Source organism: Anopheles merus, chromosome 3R, assembly GCF_017562075.2.
Source record: "Anopheles merus strain MAF chromosome 3R, AmerM5.1, whole genome shotgun sequence".
Lineage (NCBI taxonomy): Eukaryota > Metazoa > Arthropoda > Insecta > Diptera > Culicidae > Anopheles > Anopheles merus.
Window position 1 is genome coordinate 33,557,534 of NC_054084.1, and position 24,641 is coordinate 33,582,174.

At 45.4% G+C, this 24,641-nt stretch overlaps 1 protein-coding gene across 14 annotated transcripts in view; it reads left to right on the forward strand.

Annotated features, from left to right (window-relative positions):
- The window catches only part of LOC121597432 (CUGBP Elav-like family member 2), a 284,267-nt gene that overhangs the window by 161,497 nt on the left and 98,129 nt on the right, over positions 1–24,641 (forward strand). For all 14 annotated transcript variants that reach the window (XM_041923184.1, XM_041923183.1, XM_041923171.1 and 11 more), the window contains 2 exons: positions 6,539–6,621; positions 23,301–23,349. In XM_041923184.1, the coding sequence (XP_041779118.1) occupies positions 6,539–6,621; positions 23,301–23,349 (132 nt within the window). The remainder of the gene's footprint in view (positions 1–6,538; positions 6,622–23,300; positions 23,350–24,641) is intronic.

Sequence of the window (24,641 nt, forward strand, 5' to 3'; positions counted from 1 at the left end):
GGTCCGCAAGTTTTGCGCATTTCCAACCGAACGATGCAATGCAATTGTGGTTGCACGTCAATTTCAAGCCCTTTTCCCGGCCACAAAGGCACTGCACACAAACACAAACACACCGATGTATAAGTCGTCCAGCTGTGAATGCCTTCCTTGCTCACCCAAGACACAAAGACACACCCTACATAGAAGACGTCGACGATGCAGCGGCGATGTTCGTCGTGATGGCGAAATTCATAAGTTATTTAGTAAAGGCTGACAACAAGCATGCTACAAGCTACACAAGAGGGAGAGGAGGCAACGGTTCTGGTAATGATGAAGAACCTATAATTTGCCTTGGCGAAACGGAAGTTACATCATCGGCCCGAAACTTCGAAACAAGAACGCGGGAGGTGCAATTGTATTTCCCGCGCCGGCCTTAAATGACCCCAAGAGGAGGTCTTCGTTTCCTTTATTCGTGCCCGGCAATGTGCGGCCTGAAGACGAAGGACCTGCAAGAATAATGACAAAGCGAAGGTAATTTTCCCAACCAGAGTTGTTTTATTAAAGCACCATTCGGGGTAGAGGAACGAAGTCGTCGTCCCGAAGGTTTTGCTGAGCAGCCATTAAAATCAATCCCCCTACCGATAAAGTTCAAAGATATTGGCGGGTTTTTTTCTGCGTTCACTCAGAACTCAGTACATTTTGTCAATGGTTCAGGTGCGTTCAAAGCTGCAGTAGCATCAGCAGCATTTGGTTTGAATATATTTACATTTTGCGTACAACTTCCTCGGATTCCTGCATAATTGATGGGCGATTGCTTGCTCGTATTCAATCAATAATAATCCTGATTGGAAATGTTGGTCGAGTCAACAGCCCATCGAACGAGACCGGATCCCAGGCCACAGCTACCAGCCTGGGCGGGCAATAAGGGGGTTTGCTTCTGCCAACATTTTGGGAGGCCTCCTGCCGGTGTTTGCCGATCGAAATCAATTCATTTCGGACGCACTGGTTTTTACTGTCTAAAAATCAACACCAACTCTTCACTGCTCCATCATTGATTATACCTCGTGGCTCCTCGTTCTCGGCAGGAGAGTTTTGGCAAGGGTGATGGAAATATGGAATTTTATCTTGTTTTGTTCTAGGGTAAATAAAGTTTTTTTTTTCTTCTTCTTTCGTCTGACGTCTGAAGGCCTTCCGGGGAGGGGTTTGAAAATTTCAAGTTTGAAAGTTAGCTTTTCTTTACCTTTCCCAATGCTTCTGGGGATCAATTTCTTGGTGTTTGGGAGAAATTGAAAGAGCAATTCACTCGTTTCTAGTGGATTGTTGTTTTTTTGTTTTCTCTCACATGGAAGATGCTTTTATGGATCAACACACACAAAACCTCCCCGCCGGTTGCAAATTAAACTGAACTGAAATTACAATTAAACAAACATCTTTCCAAGAAATTGAACATCAACACCAAAATCCTAACCGCTTGCCGTGCTCGGAATCGTTCTGCCAAGGCGTGTGTTTCGCTTATCCTGTTTGGACCAAGGATACCCGATCCAGGAAAGTTGCGTCATCTTGAAAGTGTATCGTACCGTGTGGCTAACCATACCAGAGAGAACGAGAGATGCATGAAGAATGGGGGAAGAATCCATTTCCCTGCTAGACCACAAAATCTCAAACCAAACGAACTAAACTAAAACCAAAGCCAAACACACAAAACGAGTCTAGCTTGGGTGCTACTTTTACTTACCACCACCCCACATGCCACTCCCTTGAGGGAGTGTGTGTGTGTGTAGGAATGGAAAACAAAGACTCGTACCCAAGAGCCTTCAGCTTCAGCAACGAATCGATTCGAGAAGGCGATACCGATGATCACTATTTGTATGGAGAAACCCCGTTCCGCCTCCCACACACACACACGGTGGTCATTGTCTGGATTGGATGGGGTATAAGAAACACCACTCCTCTCGCCCCTTGCTTGGGGAAGAAACGGATAAGATTGTGATGAGGAGAAATCAAACATTGGACGCCTCCGGTGGTTACACGCGCGTAGCCAGGGAGAGAGAGAGAGAGAGAGAGCGCGCGCTGGAGTGAAATGGACTTTCAAACAGGGAGTGACCATTGCGGTTGATGACCAACCAGTCCTTCTTCTGGTGCTGGTGATGGTCCTGGTCCTGGTTCCTGGTGGAGGTAAAGGATACAAACCCCAGCTCCGTCTCCAAGCCGAAGATTAGTTACTTAATTAGGTTTCGTTCTGGGCAGTGAGCGGGTCGTCTTAACCCAAGACACGATTGCTGCGTACGTAGTCCAGAAGTGGGCCCACACGAAACACGCACACGTTAAATCCGCAACACTCGTTGTACTGGTTGTTGCGGGCGGTGGCGTTGGTGGTGATGTTTTCGGTCGTTGGAAGATAATCAATAGAAAACGAAGCAGCTCGTCGTATGACAACGTCCCTCGTAAACGATATCGATACACATCCCTTTGCAGCCCGAATCTGTGAACTGACAACGTGCGGGGGAAAAGGCGGGGGAAAAACAATCGATCGGAACCACTCTGCTCATTTTCATTAGAACTCATCCTACCTTTGGGAGGAAAGGCTTCCAGAGGGAGGAGATGGTTTGTGTTCAATCCCTGTTGTTGGCCGCACCGACGACCGATGATGGTGATTGTTTCCGATCTGTTCCGTATCGAAAACCCCACAGACTGAACTGAAGATAGCGGAGGGGGAAATGCGAGAACTGGAACCACTCAAAGCATTAAAGGCCTGTCCACTGGTGATTTTGCTGGTGCCCTTGTGCCCGTGCGCCTCTCGAGACGGATTGAGACCGATGTGACCGATTTCGTCGTAACTCATCGTTATCGTAAGCTGCTGTTACACGTTTGCTTCTTTATCAGCTCCGTGACGGTTTGCGTACATGGAACTCCGAACCTCGCGGTAATGTGCGCTCTGTGGACGATGGTCAACTAGAAAGGTTCCTCCCTTACATTCCCCCGCTGTCGCTTTTGGGAAGAATTGCGTGTATCAGACGTGCGTGTAATGGGGCAAAGTGAATTAAACGATGGAATTGGAACGAGCTTTCCTACTGCTGATTGCAACTAAATCCTTCCGATAAGAAGGAATGCTCTGCAACCGTACCGTTAGTTGTGTGTTGTGCTATGTTGTGTACACACATCCAAAATGGGTTGAGGAGTGTGTGTGTGTTTGTTTTGTCCTTTGTTGCTGGTGCTGGTTGCTTGGTGGACAATTTTCATCTCGAATTCTTTTAACAACCCACTACTATCTTCTATCTTTTCTACCCTCTCTCGACTGACCAATCGATCGATGCAGGTATCTGCTCTCTGTTGCTAAGTGTATACAGATAAAGCGATGAACATACTCTCGCCCATGAAAACAAATCGCCCACACTACTGTACATACAAATTGGGTGGAAAGTGTACTGTTTACGATATCGTTTTTTTAAGCTATTTGCTCTTCGTTAACCAGATATTGCTTATGGTCGACGAGGTGGGCAGTGGGTTTGATCTCTGGCAGGGGAAGTATGGTGAAGAAATGAAGCCATCAAGCACGGAATACACGTTAACACTTTGACTGCCGGCCTGACGTCACAGTTTTTGAGTGAGCACGTAGCGCATGGCAAGAGAGCGATGAGAGCGACAGTTTCTCGTACCATTGTTATCACTCTTTTGTTTCATTGCGATAAGCGGCGTAGCACATGTCGTTCTCGTTCTCTCTTTCCTACCTCATTCGTTCTCAAGAGAATCACTGAGCGCCAGATGCAAAGCTGAACGGTGAGCAAAACCGTCATGCGAATTTATATGACACGGCGCTTAAAGTGTTAAGGGTATCTACTTTTTTATTTGACATAATCAGGAACCTCAAATGGACCGAAGTTAAATCGTACAAAAACGTAAGAATCACTTGGTGTTAATTTGTTAAGCCTTCTTTCTATACAAAATATCTTAATACACAAGATTTGTATCGCAAAAAGCATAACTTAGGGCGTTTTACCTCAAAGAAGCCTTTTGAAAACAGAACGTTCTCCACCACTCGATTCCATAACTAATTCAATATTTTTCATTTTCTTGTTATGTTGTTTCATTTTTTTGCGATTCTTCTGTCTTGTGGGTAAAGTAAAACTCTTAACAACTAAACTTTCTTTTGCGATAAGCATAACTTCAGGCGCATGACGTCAGGTGTTGTGTCGCCTTATATTAGTTGAACTTGAATTTTTACTAAAAATTGGTCAAAAACGTATTTTTATCTTTCCATAATATTATAAATACATAAAATAAAACATCATATGGCTAAACTTCCATTGAACTCGTTTTTTTTTCATTTTCCAAAAACTGAAACAATTAAGTTTTAGTTTGATGCGCCTTCTGTACCTGCTACAATGCTTAATATACACGCTTTGTTTCGCGAGAAGCATACCTTCAGGCGTTTTGTGTCCAATAAACCATTCATTTCGCATCACTAGTTCGTTCATATTTATATTAAATCATACAGAATGAAGACATATTCTCATGAAAAAAAACTCTTTTTCTGTGAAAAAAATATCAAATTTTCAAATGTACTCATATGGCAGTTATATAAATAAAATCTTCAAAGAGATAAAGCTCTCTTCTGTTGTCGTTTGTGATTTTTTAAGCTACATGTTATCGCTCTCTTTTTTTCAAATCAAGCGGATCAAACGAATGAGCTTTCGCTCGAATCGGTTCCTTCCGCGAATGCCAGCACCAGGCCACGGCACGATGCGGCGGCACGGCGCTGCGCATAGCATCCATATATAATTTCAAAATTCATCAACATTGACGTCGAGCGGACGACACATCGCCGCAGGGGCTACCGGCGTTGGTGGAATCCGTTCCGTTCGATCAACAAAATTCCGTATAATAGCCGGGCCTGCTGATTCTGACGCATTTTTCTCTTTCTCTCTCTCTCTCTCTCTCTCTCTCTCTCTCTCACCTCTCTCATGTACCCGGGGGGTTCTACCAAGCCAAGTAAAATACTTCCGGTCCCGTGTGAAGAGGATGAGAGTAGTAGCGGCAGTGTGGGTTTGGGTTGACTTTGTCTCCCGCGTTTTTTTTTTGCCTCCTGACGACTCGTCCGCACAGCGTGACAGCTTTACACAAAGGCGGCCAACACAAAACCCGGTCGCCTCGGCCCGGGGTTTCCCCGCCATCAGGGAGAGGTTCATTTTAAGTCAAAGCGCTTCCGCGAACCGCTGTCCGCGTGTGTCCTTGTGTCTGCTGCGATTGAATCTTTTTAATATCCGGTCCACCGGGCGGGCGGTGGGAGTGGACGATGGCGTAAATCCGTCCGCTTGATCCGGTTGTCACTGGATCGCGCACTAAGGGTGGCCTCTTTTGTTGGGAGTATTGGGGTGAGTTCTTTTTTTTTGCGAGCTAAAAGATGATGAAGGAAAGCGAAAAGACCGGAAGGTCATTTTTCTTGAAGCTTTTGGATGATTTTGGGGTTCCCGCTCAGTCTTCCTTGGGGGTCAGTCAGGCTTTGGGGTAGTAATCCCCACGCGAAATGGAATCAGGGGAAAAAATGGGGGAGGATGCTTGACAAAAGGGATACACATCCATATTCCGTTAGAAATCCAATCACGCTGACATTAAGGGAGGTATTAGCTGTTGCAGAATGATACTCCTTTAGAGCGCAATCATTATTATTAGTTGTATTATTTCGTGCTGGCGTGAAAACGTAAATCTGCAACCAAAGGAGAAGAGTAAGCCGCGCCAACGTGTTCACGCTGCTTGTGCTGTTGCTGCTGCTGCTGCTGCTGCTGCTGCTGCTGCTGCTGTGCCGATGTGTTTATGGGTTCGTCGCCTGTTTTCGTAAATCACCTTATTTTTTTTAACGAGCGTTAAAGTTAATCCGTTGCGTCCACCAACACCAAAAAAAAAAAGTTCGATACCGCTGTGTTATATGTTACGTTTGTTCTTGTTTTTTTTTGCGTGGGTTTTCTTATTCTCTTTTAGTGATAATTTTACATGTTCCAATGTACTGTGTTTGTATTTTGCCACGTGTGTGTGCGCTCGCCTCTTTGGCTTCTCCGTATGTGAAGCCGATGGTGGAATTTTACTACGCTGTACATACTGTTGTTGCGTTGCGCTCCGTCCTATGCCTAAAACGTTGGGAGCCGCTTTCCCAAAAGGGTTTCAATGTGTTCATTTTGTACATTAAAATAAAGAAACAATGTTACTGTTTGTATATATATATCAACTCATAAACACTGACAGTGCGTCTTCTATCCTATCCTGCTCTCGATTGAAAAAAAAAACAAGGCATTTAAACATATACAATCTGACCGATATGTTTTATTGTGTTTTTGTCTGCGCTCCCTCAATCCATTACCTCCCCATATGCAATGTGCTCTACATCCCCTGTCAATTGTGTGCCAATGGCTTCTATCTCTAAAAGAAAACAAATTTACAGAGAGAAAAAAACAAAATTTACGCGCTCGTTTCTACCTGTGCTCCAATCCGTACCAATGTTGTGCCAATGTGTGTTTTCGTTGCTTTATCGTGCTTCTCTGTTTCCGTCTCTCTACCTCTTCCACAGGGTGCTGTTTTGTGACGTTTTACACGCGCAAGGCTGCGCTCAAGGCGCAGGACGCGCTGCACAACATCAAGACGCTCGTCGGGGTAAGTAGAGTTTGCCTATTTACATTTACATGTTTTAGCAGCCCGCACACACAGATGCAGAACATCGAGCCCCTGCCACTATCAAATCGCTGCTCAAAATCGCCGTCGATTTCATTCATCCCGTGAGATTTGTTAAACATCAACAAAAAATGTGTTCTATGTACTGCCGACCAGTCCAAAGTGCGTCTTGTTTGTGTTTCTTTCCCATGCGGCCACCATCGGTTTGGATGATTATTCGTTCAGTGTAAACCTCCGTGTATTCGTTTGTGTGTCGGGTATTTGCGTACGTCAAAGCCAAAGTCTTTTTGTGGCGTCCTGTGGTGCGTCCCAATGTCGTCGTCCCTCTATGGTGTGTTGCTGACCACACAACCATTGCTGCACCTAAGCACTCGTCACAGCTTTAACCAGAGCTTCTAAATCCGACACAAAAACACAAGAGCGAGAGCTTTACATCATCGGTTCATTGTAAACTGCAATGCCGCAGTGAGGCTTACGCGCGCTCTCTGCCAGCTAGCTGGTTGCGAAATATCATCAGCACCGTTTGTTCTACCATCGGCGCGAACACGGGGCAGTAATATCTAGCTTATCACAGCGTTGATAGTGTACGGGGGGAAGTGCACCAAGTCAGTCAAACAAATCTTTTACTACGACCACCGTTTGCTGCACTGTTGTAAAGCAGAATGAGAGCTTCTTTAAACATTTATGTAGCAAAAGCACACAACGGGAGTAGAAAAACTCGGCTTATATGGTCGAGAAACATCGTGGAGGGGGAGGGGAAACACGGAATGTGTGTGTGTGTGTGTGTGTGGTGATGATGACACTGTCAAGTGCTGGATGGATGAATTGGACGAGTGTGGTGTGCACTATTCAACGGCTCTGCGCTTATCTGTCCGCTTTGCCGAGCAGCTATCAACGAGGAGCTGCCAAATCGCATGGTCGTGTTTTACCTTGCCCGATAAAATGGGAGAAGGAACGTGCAATGTAGCCTTGTGTGCCGATGAAGTAACGATGGAGTTGACGAACCTGGGTTTTTTTTCTAGTTGTTAAATTCGTGTCATTCTCATCACTTTTTAGCGAGCATTTGGCGCATAGAACAAGCGGACCAACGGTCAGACAAATCAATTGTGATGAGAGAGAGAGAGAGAGAGAATAGGAAAAAAGCGCTCCACAAAAACATAGAAAGTCACTTCGCTCCATCACTGTCAGGCACGTACTTGTAAGCAGCAGCAGCAGTGGATGGATGTGAGCCACATGATTGATGCAAGTACAACGGAAGCGAGAGTGTAGAAAGCTATCAACATCGCAAAATGAAATGCAAAAAAAAAAAGGTCTGTAAACTCGTCAGTAGGGGCAAGAGGGAAACCGTCAGTGTTTTACGATTTGTTCGTAATATTTTATTAAATCCGATGTAACGTGACATCGTATGATTCTTGAGCGCCCAAATGCAGGCAAACAAGATGAAATACTCCCAAAAGTATGCAACAGTTGTTACAAAATGTGTTTAGTACTACGTTTGTATTCTCAGCTTGCGTTTTCTATTTAATTAAATATGTTTCTATTTAATTAATTATCGAGAAATATAGATATTTGAATGAATGTGTACAACATAGAAAAGGGGTAGGAGTATAAAGCGATGCTAATAGATACCTCAACGTCTGCTTATTTTCACAAATATTTAGCTAGCAAGAACACTGTTAGTAGCTATGACTAAGCATGGGCGAGCTTGCCTATAACGTGACCGTGCATTGAGACATATTATAGCATGACAAGCCTGAAAAAAGATCGAAAATGATTGAACACACGGTTGGGCTATGTCTGCGCCTTAATTTAGGCAAACTTGCTGTAGCACTCCTGAAAGTATGCAATATGCACTACAAATAGTGTTTAATATTGCTGTTTAACACAAAACGTAGGACTTTCATACCTGACAACAAGTTTAAACTATATTTTTACTTATCTTCTTTCACAAAAAACTAGCTATAAATAGGATGTAACAAAAAAACCATAAAAGGTTTTTTTATTCAGGAGAAACGGTCCAAAAATGCCGTATTGCATACATTTGCGGTTGATATATCTAAAAAAAAGGACTGAAACAAGACACAGCGTGAACTCTGAGGGGAAGAGTAAAGACTACCAGCCATGCTAATGAATGCCTCAACGCCTGATCATACCAGCACCGAACAAAGCTTCTTCGAGCTTGCTCCTGGTGACGTGCAGTCATGTGAAGAATTCTTTAGAAACTCTCCATTTTTGCTTGCAACCCCAGCGGCACACACACATCAAAAGCGTGATCGTTCCGCGCCAAAACCCCTTTCTTTGTGAGCCGTTTTTTTCCTTCTTTGACACGCGGCAAGTAATCATCTTTTGAAGGTGTCCAAGCGCACCAAAGCCCTCGATGAGTTAGGTTGCTTTTTTGCGTGTGAAAAGCGCGACTCGCGACTAAATCACGGCTAAATCCCTGCCAACCACGGCGGTGAGCCGAAAGGATTGACACACGCTGCTGATGATGCCTTGTCGTTGGGTTGGGAGCTTTCAATAATTCATGGATATTGATTTTTGTTTTGTCTGGTGGACCTCAACACAATCCATGGGGTGCACTAGTACTCCCCTGGTTTTGTAGTGGCACCATGTGGTAGCAGCAGCTGTCAACAAAACGGCTTTCCCATTTGACGACAGCTTTAGCCTTGGTGGATGGTATGGGTGTGTCATCAAATTGTTATATTTTCTCGAATGAAAAACTTTACCCCAATCATACACGAACGCATACCGTGCCCCATGCCACCCGTCGCAACAGTTTTCGTTGGATTTGTGGGCAAAGTCTTTCGATTTAACAACTTCACCCAACAAAACCCATTGTGGAAGGTATATTGAAACAAAACAAACTATCCAACAAAGTATGTTGAATGGTTTCACCAAAATGTGTCCCTGAAGTGATGGTTGGCCTCAAACCAGGATATGCTTGATCCATTCCATCGGTACACTTCCCTCATAGCGCGTTCACATGCACCAAACCTCCTCCCAGGAATGACTACTTCTGTGCAAGTGAAGGCTCTGGAGCAAAAAAAAAGGAAAATCGAAACAACTTGCTCACATCATTATTAAACAGCAAATATTGAAAAGTTTGTCCGATAGCGTGTCATGCTTTCGACGTCTCAATCACTCCACCGACTGCTGGCAGACGACCGAAAAAAAAAACGAACGTTGCCGAACGAATATTACAACACCGACTGATACACCACCAAAGCGCAGCTCGTTTCACTTTATCCCAACCAAAAAAAAAAAATCAACTCCACAGAGTGCTTCACGCGACCACCACACACCGGAAATCCGGGCCCTTTCCGCTCTTGAAACCTTGCTAAGCGAGATATAGTGTACGGTTGATGGGAACGAAAAAAAAATGCTCAACACTCATTTATTCCAACACCCGTCCTGTTGACTTGCGATTTTTGGCTAGCGTGCTGGAAAAATTCTTTCCAACAGCCGCGCCACGGTGGGTGGTTGATGATGATTTGATCCTGTTCGGAGCAGCGGAAGCATCACTTCGTTCCCCAGCATCAGAGAGTAATTTGGTCGGTTCCCGGGAAGTGCTTCTGGAGTTTCTCAATAATCAAAGCACATCGATGACTGTAGTCAAAAGCGGAGAGAAGGTTGGGATCAAAAAAAAAAAAAAAACAACAGTCATTTGAATGCAGCCACATACTTACACGTGAAGCTCGTGTAAGTGCGCGTCCGGAAAACATGGTTCGCTCGCCTCACATCAACTTCAGCAAGGAAAGGTTCAGCAGCAGCGTGGATGAGGTTCGATGTCGAGCATTGATGAAAGCAAAATGAAAATCCCTGCCAAATCATTTACCCACCACCACAACCACTGCCACCCCAAATCTCCCGACCGAAAAGGCAGTGAATGAAGCAGTGCGAGTGTTTTTGAATGTACGGGGCATCATATTTCCTTTCTGCAGCTGGTTTTCCAATGATGTGCGCGCCGATGCTGCTCGAACGCTGTGGGGCTGACAAGAAAAAAAAAGAAACTAGATTTTTCCCTTTTTTTCCTTTATCGATTTTCTTTGTTTGTGCTGGCCCACATCGACGGAGGATTCACTTAGGTTCGACAGAAACGACACGGTGAAGCTGTGGAAGAGCGTTGCTACTACCTGCATGCAAGCTTCAGCAGCCCCTTAAGTTGATCCTTCAAATCACCGTAATTTTATATTAATACACATCCAGTCTCATATTCGCGCCCACCCCTAGCGACGGTTCTTTAATCTAGGAAAAAGCACTGATTTTCACTTCCTTTACACTACGCTACACTGCTGGATCAGCACATCAACTTCCGTGCACTGGTTTTCTGGTACGACTTTGCGTATTGAATGGCGTATCCGTTTGCGTTTTGCAGCAAACGGCACAAGCTCGACAAACTCGAGATACATACTTGCTGGGCGGGAGTATTGGCACCTTTTGCATTACCGGTTTCTTTCTCTCCCCCCCCGTTTTCTTGCTTGTTTGTTGGGAAATGGTTCATCAAAGACACATTCAAGGCATCATGAGAAAGGACGGAAATTTGCAAAACGATGAACCATCCTTTCCCGCCCCTTGGTGCGTCATTTGGGAAAAGCTTTTCACCATCATCACTTCTGCTGGGGGTGAGTTTGATGCGTGTGTGGCTGTGTGTGTAATGTAGCGACACGGAGTATTTTCCATTTTCTGTTCGATGTTCGATGGCGAATTTTCCATTCCACAAAAGTTTAAAATTGCCCCACTCACAATCTCTAAAAACGGACAGCTTGAGAAACCGGATGTGAAACTCATTTCACTCATTTCACCAGCCAGGCATCTACTTTTAGGTTTGGTATCATTTATTTTTTATTTTTTTAACCGAACAGATGCCGACAAAGTTTCTTTCTCCGGGGTCGATAGGCTTTTGTTAGGCGAAGCTACGTTTCTGAGCTTTGTGGGAATAGACAGCGAAACGTTCCGTTTTTCTACGGCAAACTTCGAAAGGCGAGTAATGTGCGGATAGCATAACTTGAGGCGTATTAGCATAATTTGGTGTGTATGTAATCTGCTTGCCATAACACAGCTAACAAACATCAGAAAGAGGTCTATAAAGCGTTTTTAAACTATTTACAAAGATTGTTTTAAACTTTTGTAGTATCTTTAAGCGTAAATAAGCTTTTTTAATTAGTATTTAGCTTATGATAAAACAGATACTATCGGCATCGTGAAAATAGTTGTTAATCGTGTGCTAAATCGCTTGCAACGACCGACAAATCTGCCTTTAATTGTTTTTCAATCACAAAAAATTAAAAAAAGCAAAACAAAAGCTACAAAATCCCACACTGACAAGAGTGGTCATCGCGTGGGAGGGTTGTCCTATTATGTCTAAACCCTCATTCTCTCTCCACACCGTCATGAAAACGAATTAAGTAATTAGCAACGGACGGGTGTTGCACCAACACAGCGCACCCCGAGGGCTGGAGAAGCGTTCGTGATCCGCGGTGACACATACACACAACGCCTCCATCATCATCATCATCATCCGCATCAACACGACCGGTAGTGATTTTGCATGCTCTGCTGTTCCGGAAGGTGTGGCGGCATGGTTGTCCAGCGTGCAACAAACTATAAAATTGATCGAAGCTGTGTGGAAATTAAACTTTAATCGATCTATTATTTTCAATTTACATAATCATAATCGTTTAAACTCATAATCAGTCGCTGCCTTCCGATGTTCGATTACACCAGGGAAGAGGGGCGACAGGATGCTCGCTGCACAGAGCGTTTGTTTGACCGATCGTGTGCTGGATCGCGTCCCGGACTGAAAAGAGGGTGTGTTTGTGATAATCCACTGCCAGCTGGCTGTTGGCTGTACGAAACGGACAGATGGGTTGAGAATGTGTTTCAAGGATACGCGTTGTGGAGTCTCTCTGGACATTACGACCTGTTTCAGTACGAACCAACCATGAAGCGTGTGTTTATGTGTGGCTCCGATGGCTGGCACACAGAGCTGAAAATTAATTGCTTTCCATGGGACGCTCTTGTTTTGATGCATCGTGTGTGGGTTTTCGGTATGAATGGTATTTTACCATTTCAAATATAACCATTAAGTAATGTCGTAGGGACGCCCGGAAGTTTTACATAGTATAATTCTACAGATGTGGTATTTTTATACAACTTGGCTGAAGAAAGAAGATTAATTGTATGCGAATTTTTATTAATTTAAAAAAACAATATAAAAAAATCGTGGATACTCGGCCCAATCAGTGCAGTATGAGTTTTGCATACTTTTAGGCGGGGAATTTTGATATATTTTCTGCTAAATCTAACCAGCTAGAAACTCTCAAATATTCATCAAAACTTAAGATACTCATGCTCTCAAACAAGTAAACCAAACATTAAATACTTTTTGGAACCTGTCCAGCTCACCAAAAAAAAAAAAAACAAAAGGCCAGTCAGCACCGATAAATGCCATCATTTCTCAGCTCACAAAGGGGCACAGGCACCAAAGAAATGACCACTGCAGAGCGTTGGCATGTTTTAGTCTTTCATTTTGCAAAAAAAAAGCTCATTTACACACCCGCTTTCGCTACGAAACCAATCGCCTGGAAGGGATGATTGAAAGGAAACAGTGTTTCCGTGTATGTGTGCTGAAGCGAAAATGGATAAAAATCATCCTCCGAAAGTGTCGGGAGTGTGTTGGAACCGGCAGTGCTGTGCGGCATGAATAAGTGCTCGAGTCGTGTTTGAGTTTCTGGACCAGCAAAAAACGAACCAACCAACTGCGCGCTCGGTAAACGAGGAAGTGGATAAGATGAATGACACCTAAATGCATTTTCATTAACTCTCCTCCAGTGCCTGGGCTCTTCCTTTGTGTGAGTGTATATAGCCAACACACATACACACACACACATACCTTTGGTTCATCAATTGCTGAAAAAGAAGTGGAGATGATGGTTTGGGGTAAAACACTGCTGGCACTATATTTTGTGCCACCACCATGCAATCCCACTCCTTCCCGGATGTGAGCAGTTCAAAGATTCATTTGAATACCGACTTGCTTGAATGCGACAAATTTGCTACCGAAGCACACCGAAGCTGCTGCAGCATCAGCTCTTGTGCCTTGGTAGTTAAAAGGTACGGTTTTAGCTTCCTTTTTTCTAACCTCTCTCTCTGCTGTCACCGCTGGTTCTCTTTTCGCCGTGTGCAGCGACACGGGGGCGGCAAACGACTGCTGTGAACGCTCGCTTTTCTTCGGTGAAGGATGGGCTGCGAGCAGGGATTAAGATAGGTATGCGATGCTTTAGATTGTGATGATACCGCTTCAAAACTCAGGTGTGCTTCCTTCGGCTTTTATCGGGCTTTTTGAGCATCTTTAGCGGCCACCGTTTTTTGATGGTATCAACATCTGGTTGTGCTAACTCGCTTTTTGGCATCTCATTTATTTGGTTTATGATGTTCCTATTTAATCGTTTTGATGCATAACTTCAACTATTTTTTTCATAGGTAGAAAAAAAAAAATTTCTCATTGAAAAATGCTGAAAATGAAACTAATAAATTTCATGAAAAAATTATCCAACATTTCTAAATCTTCCCACATCACTCAACAACTCGCACCCAGTGTGCCACTTCCTTCCGTATGCTAGCGCTACGCCGGTTGCATACAGCCAGGCGCTTCGCCACTCAACCGTGCCTCACACGTACGCCCGGTTGCACAGCGCCAGGCGCGCGCGGTGCAAAGATTGAAGAGTAATTTGCGATAAATTTAGCTGTTGAAAAACGATTATGTTCTAATTTTATCAGCACATTGCCGCGCCGGTTGCAACCATCACCGGTGAATGTGTGCAATCGGGGCGTCTCTTCTTTAGCGTGATCTCGCCCCATTTCTTCCGCCATTGCTCTACAGCTGGTGGAGGGGCACAATCTGTTCAGCTGCAGCCATCATCATCCTCATCAAGGCGACGATGCTGTGTATTCATGTTTGAACTTTCTAATGAAGGTTGGCGCGTACTCTGTTGGAAATGTTGAAAATGTTAAGTTAAGCGCCGTTGATACACACCGAAAACGCACTGTAGTTTATTTTCGGGGTAGGTTAGATAAGGCAAACGATGAAGAAATACACACACACACAACCAGAGAAGCAAACCATCCTTTTCTCCTTATCGTTCTTCTCTGGTGTGGTGTTGGAAAAGCTTTTGAAACTTTGCTACAGCTTCTTCAGAGCGTACTAAACCCATCTCCCCCACACACTAACCGTTGGAGATTCTTTTGCACATAAAATCGGTTAAAATGCTGGCCCAGTTGCCAGTTTTGAGCCGGTGGTAATTTGCTTAAAGGCTTCATCGATTCCCGAAGCCGTCCTTGGTTGGTGCTTGAGGGAACCTTTCCCATAATTTGCAGCATTGCGGCAGCATTCCTTTTTTTTTGCTGTTGCTAGCGTCGTTCCCCTTATCTATGGCCGGCCAGCTGGCAGGGCTGTTTTGAAGTGGGACCACAGCTACTGAAACGCTACTGAAATCAGACACCATGACCGACGATCGGTGTGTGCGCTCCTTTTGAGGAAAGGGAAGAGATTGTGTGTGTGCGCCACACATGTGGAATTTATTTAAACTTCTAAACAGCTTCTTCAACCTCGTCCGAACTACCCAACGATATCGTGCAGCAGCCGGGTGTGGCGTGAGCCTTTATCGAACCTCTCCGACCAGCATCAGTCGAACCTCGAGAAAGGCAACCCAAACCCAGTTCCGCTTCTTCTCCCATTTTGATGCAGGCAATTCTGAAGGGGTTTAAATAGCACAACAGCACAACAACAGCGACAGGAGCTCTGGTGCGATAGAGGATCCCCTTTCCACACAAAACCATTAACCGAAAACCCCCTTCGGAAGAAGAACTAGCCAGCGGGCAATCGGGAGCAACGAGACCAAAATGAAGCCATTACGGTTTAGAGTCGGGGCAAGTGTGCACGATACGAAAGTAGAAATTACTGCCCCAAATTATCCCGGCAAAAAGCAAAAAAAGGCTTGGGGCAGGGTGCCGATAATGCCGAAGAAAATGAGCAGCAACTTAGAACAGTGTGTTTCTGCACCATCTTCCCGACGCCTGGACGGACGGCCAAAGGCGCAACGGGATCCTTCCCTGCCCCATGGCATGGCTTCTGGTGTCATAATCGTGCAATTATTTCCTTCGCTTCACGAGCGTCAAGTGGGTATTTCGGTGGAGTATGGTGCCAGCGTTTGCCAAGTGTACCCTCGGCGCCGATTTTCGCAACAAGAGGTGATAATTCTTAGAGAGTGGGAAGTTTTCAACTTCAGACAAAGACAAAGATGGACATGAGGCAGCCTGGAATGGACAAAAAAAAAAAAACCCCGAAGGCTTTAGCATATCGTTGAAACGTGTGTGTGTGTGTGTGTGTTTGTGTGAAGGAACTAGACGACGAACACAGGTCTTCCCGCTTATCCCGGATATGGTTGCAATATGGCCATTAAAATTCATTTTTATATCTCCCAGGTGAGGGAATTAACGGCAATAACACTTGCCGCCGGGTCCTTTAGGGCTTACTCGGGATCTCCCTCCAAATACACACACACACACACACACACACACACACACACACACACACACACACACACACACACACACAGTACCGGATCTCCCCTTGCAGTCTAGACGGCGACCACTGATGAACGTCCAAACCAAAATGATTGTTTTAAGCAGAGTGGTTGCAATACAATAAATAAAAACCTCGCTGAGCTAATACGAACGATATTCCGGTACGTTCTTTGTGTTGGCTTTCGATTGAGTGGACGCTTGGAAAAGTGAATGGGGATTTTGGGTTCTCTGCCTGTGTCGCGTTCGCGTGCCGACTTCAGAGAGGCAGCAATCGTCATCAACCCCAGAGCGGGGGAAGTCTTTTATGCATATGTGAAGAGCGCGCATTACGTCGCATTTTAAAACCCCAAACTCCTGATGACACCGGGAATCGCGCTCAAAGGACGAGTGTCTGTGTGTCTGTGCGAAAGGATAAATCCCTTTGTGGTGGCGGTGGTGGTGGTGGTGGTGGTGGTGGTGGTAGAAATCCTGTTAATCCTTTGCGGGTAGGATTTTAGGGAGGGAGTATGTATGGCGCGAGGATTATATGGGCAGCACATCTTCTTTTCCCATCAATGTTGTCCTTCCAGCGTCCGAGAGTGGACAGAGTTTGGATAGAATTGAGTGTGTGTGCACAGACACATACACACCAGGTCGTGTATGTCCAGGCATTGTCGATTGTCGACGATGGCACCTCAAAAACCCCCACTGGCTGCACCGTTGGGACTCGGAGGCGAGACAACAGCCAAACAGTAGAAGCGTGTGTGACCGGTTTTCTAACACGGCATCGAGATTTCTCCACCCGAGTCCCGACGATCTGTGCCAACGATTCTGCAGCGATGCGCTCTAATTGAATTTAATCTGTCTCGTATTTATATTTGGATTCTCTTGCCCCCGTCCCCGAACAACGCGCCAGGACCGATTGGAAGGAGCCAGAAGAGAAGGCAGAAAATGGTAGGCAGAGGGCCCGAGGACACTCCTCTACTCCAGGGAATCTCCTCGGGAAATTCTGGAGCTCAAGGAGGAGTGTTGGTGGCAGTAGTAGTGGAAGAGTGACGAACCGATTATTATGCTACCAACTCGTTGCGCAGTAGAGGTGACATTTCGATTCCGATTCCGACGTGTAGTCGTGTCGTTCCTTCAAACCCTCCAAACACAATACATAGATCGGTGAGGGTGGAAGGTTGGTGACTTGTGACGACGCACTCTGCTATATGTGCTATATGTGCTTAAGGATATGGTCCCTGCAGGCAAACCGGCAAGAGTGACCTGTTGCTGGGTCCAACACACGCTGTTCAGCTCCGCAAGCGGCAGAGACACACATACCTCTAGTATGTAGAGTCTTGTCGTCTATTTCCCCTCGAGGTTCTTGCCACTCTCATTCATCTGAATACGAAAAAACACATATACACACTCACACACAAGCACGTTTTTCTCTCCCAGTTTTACCAGTCTCTGTGTGTGGTGTGACCCCGTAATTGGCTTCTAAGCCGATGGGTATTTTCCATTTTAATCCCTTCATAAGCTTGTTTTCTGTGCAATTGTTGCTCCTGCACGACTACTGCCCCCGGGCAGTCGAGCTCGAACGGAACACGATTGTCTTTGTTAGGTGGTGGTCGAGCCCGTTCGGCAAACGGGGTTTTCATACAAGAGCGGAGATGATGTAGGCCAGGCTTAAATTGAAGCTTTAATAAATTAAAAAGGGAGAGATAACCGGTGAAGAAATCTATACCTTTGGCAGCTGTTTTTTGGCCTGAGCTTTTTGTGGGGTCAGCTTCCACCAGCTCTCAGCACTCGCACTTATAAGGCGCTTAGTGAGACTTTCTCATCTATTTATAATAAATGCAGCAGCTACAGCATTTGAGCTACACAAGTTCTTGGAGTACATATCCACAGATTGTCACCAAACAGACCATTCATCTGTAGCATAAAGTCTTACTTGGAATAAGATTAAAAACACACACACCAAGGAGCTTTTAATTGCAATCTCCACACACACACACATGACACGATATAAAGCAACTCAAGTGAGCGCAAAACTCTCGAGCTTTAAGCACGGTGTGTTTAACCTTCATGATGTGTTCTCAGTGGCCTGCAGCATAACCACCGTAAGCGTTTCCTGTACTATCATACCTGAGCCACCGCTATTACCTCTACGCTCGTTGACAGCGCTATCGGAGATGGGAGGCAGCTTTTAAGCAGCATCTGACGTGGAGCCTTAATTAGCCTCTTAAAGCGGGAAAAAGGCTTAGGGAAAACTGCAAGGTTCGTTTTTTCTCACGCTGCTCCTCCTTTTTCTTGATGAAACAGGCTCTAGCTGGATGATGCACAATGTAATAATCTTGTCTAAAGGTGGTACCGGGCATGGCAAGGAAACAAAAATTGGCAACATATCGGAAGGATCGGCTTGACTGCTTTGACAAAGTAAAGTTTCGACAGGTTGGGCCGAATAAGTTTAAGCCTCTGCCCTGGTTCGTTCCCCCTTAAACGAGCGCCACAACCCTGAACGCCCTGTTTCAATGCATGTCACTCTCACTCTCCTTTTAGTTGGAAATATGCTTGGAAGGGGATATGCAGCCCACACATTACCAAGGAAAACGGGGGGGAACTTTCATTAATGGGCCACACCACCTCACCTGTGGCTTTGAGTTTCGGGAGCTCGGGGAAGTAATAAATTTACCAACACACCACACCGGGGGCGGTTGGTTTGGTGGGTGTAAAAGTTGGACCACCGCCGCCACCGCCTGTGCACTACTAGAGGTAAACAGAGGCTCGCCACCTTCGGCTTTGGAGCGCTGGCCCATGGAGGCTTTGGTGTGTGTGTGTACATGCATTTTCCATATTTTGCACATGTTTCGCTGCTACTTTAAATGTTCTTTTAAGCGCTTGAGTAAGTTTGATTTCCCCTTTTTTTGTACCTTTTTGAGGCGACATCCATCTGCGGAGGAACAACACCTTCAGTGGCTGGTAGTTCATATTTTATAAAGTTGGCATGCCCATACCAAGTTTGCACATTAAAACCCTTCCAACGGTTGGAAGTAAATTGACTGCACTAGTTGCTCCAAACTCTGGCAGGTGATGGTCGTGCATGTAAGCGATTGTCCTTTTCATGATGGTGCAGCTTTTGATGGAAGCGCGCTGTCGCCTTCCACCTACCGATAATGCACGTTTCAATAGACTTTGTGGCCGGTTGGAGCATATGTGTGCTACTGTATTGGAATGGGTTAGTTGCTTGATGAGCGAACGAGCGGGCACGATTAACAAGAGTAATGATCCTCGTTCCCAGCTGACGGTAGCCGTGATGATGATGATGATGCAGTTTAGCGCCGATAAAGACGTTGACTGACCGGAAATGGGTGGTTTCCCTATGTGTGTTAGGTGCAGGATCTAGCACGAGGTATCGTCACGCAACACCGCGATAGCTTACGCCATGCGCCGTTCGAACTCAATTAGAAGGTGGCGTAAGGATACACGCGGTTTGAGTATTTGTGGGGAGCAAAAGTATACATAGAAGAACGGGTTGTGTTGATACGGGAAGGCTCCCAAAAAGGACACCGCACTTCAGGACGTCTTCTAGTGTGTGACTGCTGCGTTAAATCATACCCCGGGACAGAACGCACCGAAATTGAAGTCTGTGTTTTAAATGTGGTGCGTTATATTTCTCGGGAACGGACCGGCGTATCGTAGAGTGCTCAAATTTAGGTGCCATCGGGTGACACATATGACCGCAAAAAAAAAACCTCCACCGAGTGCCTCACTCAATCCGACACAGGACCAGCTCGGTACGACCGACCGTTACCGCCATCGAAACCCTTAATTGAATCATTTCAGAATGCATCTCTTCCACGAGGTTTGGCTCCGAAACTCATGGCGACGTACTGTTGGAACAACCCACTGTACTACTGTTACTACCACACACACAAACATGTCCACTAGCACGTCGTTCTGCCGCTGATGATTGTGAATGGCCGGCACGTTTGCTAGGGGGAATGGTGTTTTTTTACCGAAATTTGGCGTGAGATTAGTGTGTTTGGTCGTGGTGTGGTGGTGTCGAGTGCATTTCGGCGTGGGAGCAGAAGGAAAAACGGAAAAGCCCGAAATGAATTTACCCAATCGATATCGCAACGGGTTCGAAAATTGGGAAAAATTCCTCTGCACGGCATGTGAGCCATCGTACTGTGCAATATTGGCGTGTGTGTGTGTGTGTGTGTGTGTGTGTGTGTGTGTGTGTGTGAACGGAGTGGACGAGTGCCAATAAAAGAAATGTAAACCTCGTTAAGCGATCAGTTTAAACGATATAGTTGGTGGTTGTGAGATGCGTTGTGTGCATGTGGTTCTCTCCATTCCATCACATCTCGCGGGGTCGAAATCGAAACCAATCAAGAGGAGAAACAAGTGCACGAGGTTCCGTAAATTGAAATGGAGCCATCTTTTTAAAAGCCTGAAATGAAAAAGACCTAAAAAAGGGGGATGAAATATTAGTTAATAAGCTAAAGATGGATCGTTTTGCAACACAGTTCATTAAAAACTTACTCTGTCACGCACCAAAGTCTCAAAAGCCGACATTATCCGCACTATTAGTTAGCTGTCTGTCTTTTCGAACGCTCCTGCTGTGCCTCCATAGTTCAAACACGTTCTACGAAAAGGCTGAAGACAGCCTGACGGTGCAAACATACACACAATTATTGAATAATAATGTGTTTATTGTGTATTATTAACGTTCGGCTCGGTGCACTACTACTTGCATGATACTCCCGCAACAGTCAGCTTGCGAGTGGACAGCACAAACAGTGCTCGATGTTTAGCATCCCATCAAGGAGGTTTCAGAAGAAGTGCCTGGGCTGGCAGGCTGGATGCAATGTCTTCTGCCTGTTTGCTATTTCTGTGCATTAAATAATGAACGTCACCGGAATATGGACACGGAATAGAATTCCAGCCAGTAGTGTTGTCATGCTTGGGCTATTTCCGTCCGGCGTGTTCACGGTTTGGTGTGGACGCTGTCAAGGATTCGGCAGTGAAACATTCCCGCATGCATTATTATTCCAATTATTGTCGGATACGCCTTAAGCTAGAGTGTATGAGCGTGTGCTTGAAGATTGAACAAAGAGCAAACATATTTCAACTGTCTAATGAATGCTATAAACCAAATACGCCTGCAGTTATGCAATTCGTACAGCGAAACGCCTACATATATGCAATCCATGCAACTAAACGCCTAAATTTATGCAATTTATACAACGAAACGCCTTAAGTTATGCAGATGAAGATGCAAAATGGTATTATTACGCTTTTCATGCTAAAATGTATCAATTTCTTGTTAGGTTTTCACATTTTTACTAAAACTATTCAAAACAATTGCAAATCAACGAGGAAGAAAACTTTACGGGAAGCGATAAAGCAGTACAAATTTACACTTTGAATTACTCCAACGCCCGGCGAGTCGAAAACTGCTTAAAACCCTGCCCACCCATCCACCCTGCTGGTAGAAAACTATAAGTGTTTTCTCGCTCCCCGAGTACTGCTTAAATGCTAAAGTCAAACAACCTGACTCGCTGACTACTTCACAAACAATACCACTCGCACCTCAACAGTCAAAATTATTTCCCTGTTTGCTTCCTTTTGTCCCCATTTCGTCCTTATGTGAGACGAGACAGAGAGAGAAAGAGAGAGAGAGAGTGAGTGAGTTACGCAAAGTCCTTTGGAGGGCTGTTTTCTTAAGATGTCTTCCCAAATCGACTCCGACTGTACACCCATTACGCAACGGCAAAGCACTTACCCAATAGTCACCCTTGCAGCAAGCAGCACAACAGCACAACAACCACACACCAGGCCAGAAATAATGGACCTCCCGGGCCTTTCCAGGAAAGCATCTCAAGAAGCTGTGAAGACAACAATACTGTGGGGTGCACTCGAGCAACAACGGGGTGTAGTGACTTATTGTCGTTGTGTTGGTGGAGTTCTCCTCTCCTCCGATTGGTAGGTTAGGGAAGACGAAGGATGTACAGGTTTTGCTGGAAGTTTTGGGGTTTCCCACTTAAGAATAACTACATCTCTCCGCTTGCATCCTTACCCTCTTCTTGGGCTCTGCCATTCACAGGACAGCAGAGAGGGTGAGTTTGGTGAGAGAGAAAGTTTTAATTAAGGAAATATTTGCTCTACCGCTCTACCCACTCGATGATGGAGCACCTTTTGGCAGCAGATCTGCGTGATTACACCGTTCCCGACCCCGGTCGGTTAGATCCGGTGCAAAGGATAAGGCTCTGATGGCAGGTAGGGCAGGGCAAACTACTACTTCTACCAGGGACACAGTGTGCGTTGTCTTTAATTCGAGCCGCTTTCCAGGGCAATGGTGTGTGTAAACGATAGTGCCTGATCTTGCCAGTGTTGGGGGTTGTTGTTTTAGTTTCGGGAACAAACGGAACGCTTCCCTCCACGTGCTCTCCGTTCTAGATCCGGTGCTAATAGTTGTGTGATGATGATTTCATCATCATCTCGCAGCACTCATCAAAACCATCAATACAAGGATGGGGAGAGAGGTAGACTGGAAGCTTTGGGCTTTGCTTCTCTAATCATTTCCTAATTATGTGCATCACTCGCACATACACATACATGCGTGCCTGCGAAGCGCGTAATCTGATTCGCCATTTATGTGTGTGTGTGTCTGCTAACCGGAAAATGCGCGCCTTGTTCACTCCATAAATTGTCCATTACGCTAATTATGCGACCAATGGCGCATGCAGCATGCACAGTGAAGCCGTCATTGCGTGGGAATATAGGGTAGGCGCACGCGGGAGGTTGTGTTTCACGGGACTAATTTCATCGCTGTCCGATCCGAATCGAATTAGTGACTGCTTAGGGTATTTAGTGTGCTTTCCCTACTATTATGCTCCTTTACAAACACGCGCACATGCCAATAAAGCTGCTGACTCCAGTGGTGGAGATATCCATTATCCTGCCAATCGGTGGCCTGTGGCAGCAGCCGCCATCGCAACTACTACTACCTTTTGTGTACCCCACTTGCCCCCCGCGGGGGTAATTTACTCCCTTCAACACTAATGTGTGTCTTTCTTCTTATTCTTCTTTTTTTTCTAACACAGATGCACCATCCGATCCAGATGAAGCCGGCTGACAGCGAGAATCGAAATGGTAAGTGGAAAAACGGGTTCAATTTACGGGGCTGGGTTGGCTTGAGTTGTTTGCCGGTTTTTCTTTCCATTTCTCCAATTACAACACACGGCACCGAGTGTGTGTGTGTGTTTGAGTTCTATCCCCTTCATTATTTACCGATTTCATTTCCACTGTTTCAAGCCAACAGTAGCACTCAATCGTATTTTAATTAAATTCAATTGACCTCAAATGAACGTTGACTGGAGTTTTGCGTATGCGAGATGCAAAAGTTTCTCCTGTGCCTGGAATTAGGTTCATCGGTTTCACCCGAACCACACACCGACACAGCACAAAACATGAAACATGGTGGGAAATATCCTTTCGGGGTTTGGAGAAGGTGCACAGGACCATCTTCTGCCCCACCCTGTCGATACCATTCCAGCAAAGCGAATGTCAATTTCAATTCTTCCGCAATGCCTCATTGACTGCTTCAATGCCTGGAGTGGAAGTGGAAGCACTCATGCCTTAAATTAAATGTGAATTGTTTGGAATTTCTGTCCAGAGAGTGTAAGCGATAAGCGCTAGGTTTAAGCTTTCTTTCCCCTCGACACAGTTCATTTTGGAGTTGGAAGCAGTGTGTCTCCGACTTTTAAGTTTTGATTCCTTGTACAGTGAGATATCTGGAGCAAAGGGCCTAGAGGATTATGTCGATTTTAATCTCTTCCTGAGGCTGCAATGTGCTCCAGAGTGCGAGAGAGATTACCCATCACAGTGTCCGAGTATCAACCATTCCAACTGGATGCTTTGACATCACTGTGCTAATATGCCAAGGAATCGCCGATGCTAAGCTTCGTTTTTCCCTCCCAGTTAATAAATCAAGCCCTAGCACAGGATTAGCCCCAGACAGTGATAGTCGTGGAATGGAAACATCATCCGCTTAACTCTTCACTGTTCCTATCGATGGGGTTTACAAATGGATCCTTCCCTCCTTCGTTTGCAGTAAAGCCAGGTGTAAAAAGGTAGCAACAGACCACAGAGCTTGTACTCCGTGTACCCGCGGTTAAGGGCAATCTAGTTGACGCTCTCCTTGCCAGCAAATAACAACAACTTTCCCAATTAAACTTTTTCGTTTTCGCTTTGGCTTTTCTAAATTTGGATCACCACATCGTGACATGATATCGTTCTACAACCAGGGGAGTACGACGACAATTGACGCGGGACCAATGTACAGGCTGATAAATGTTTGCCAGACACGACACGACACGGGTATCCCATGGAAAGTCAGTCTACCTGTGTTTTTTAAGAGTCGCTCTGTATTGAGTTTTACAGCA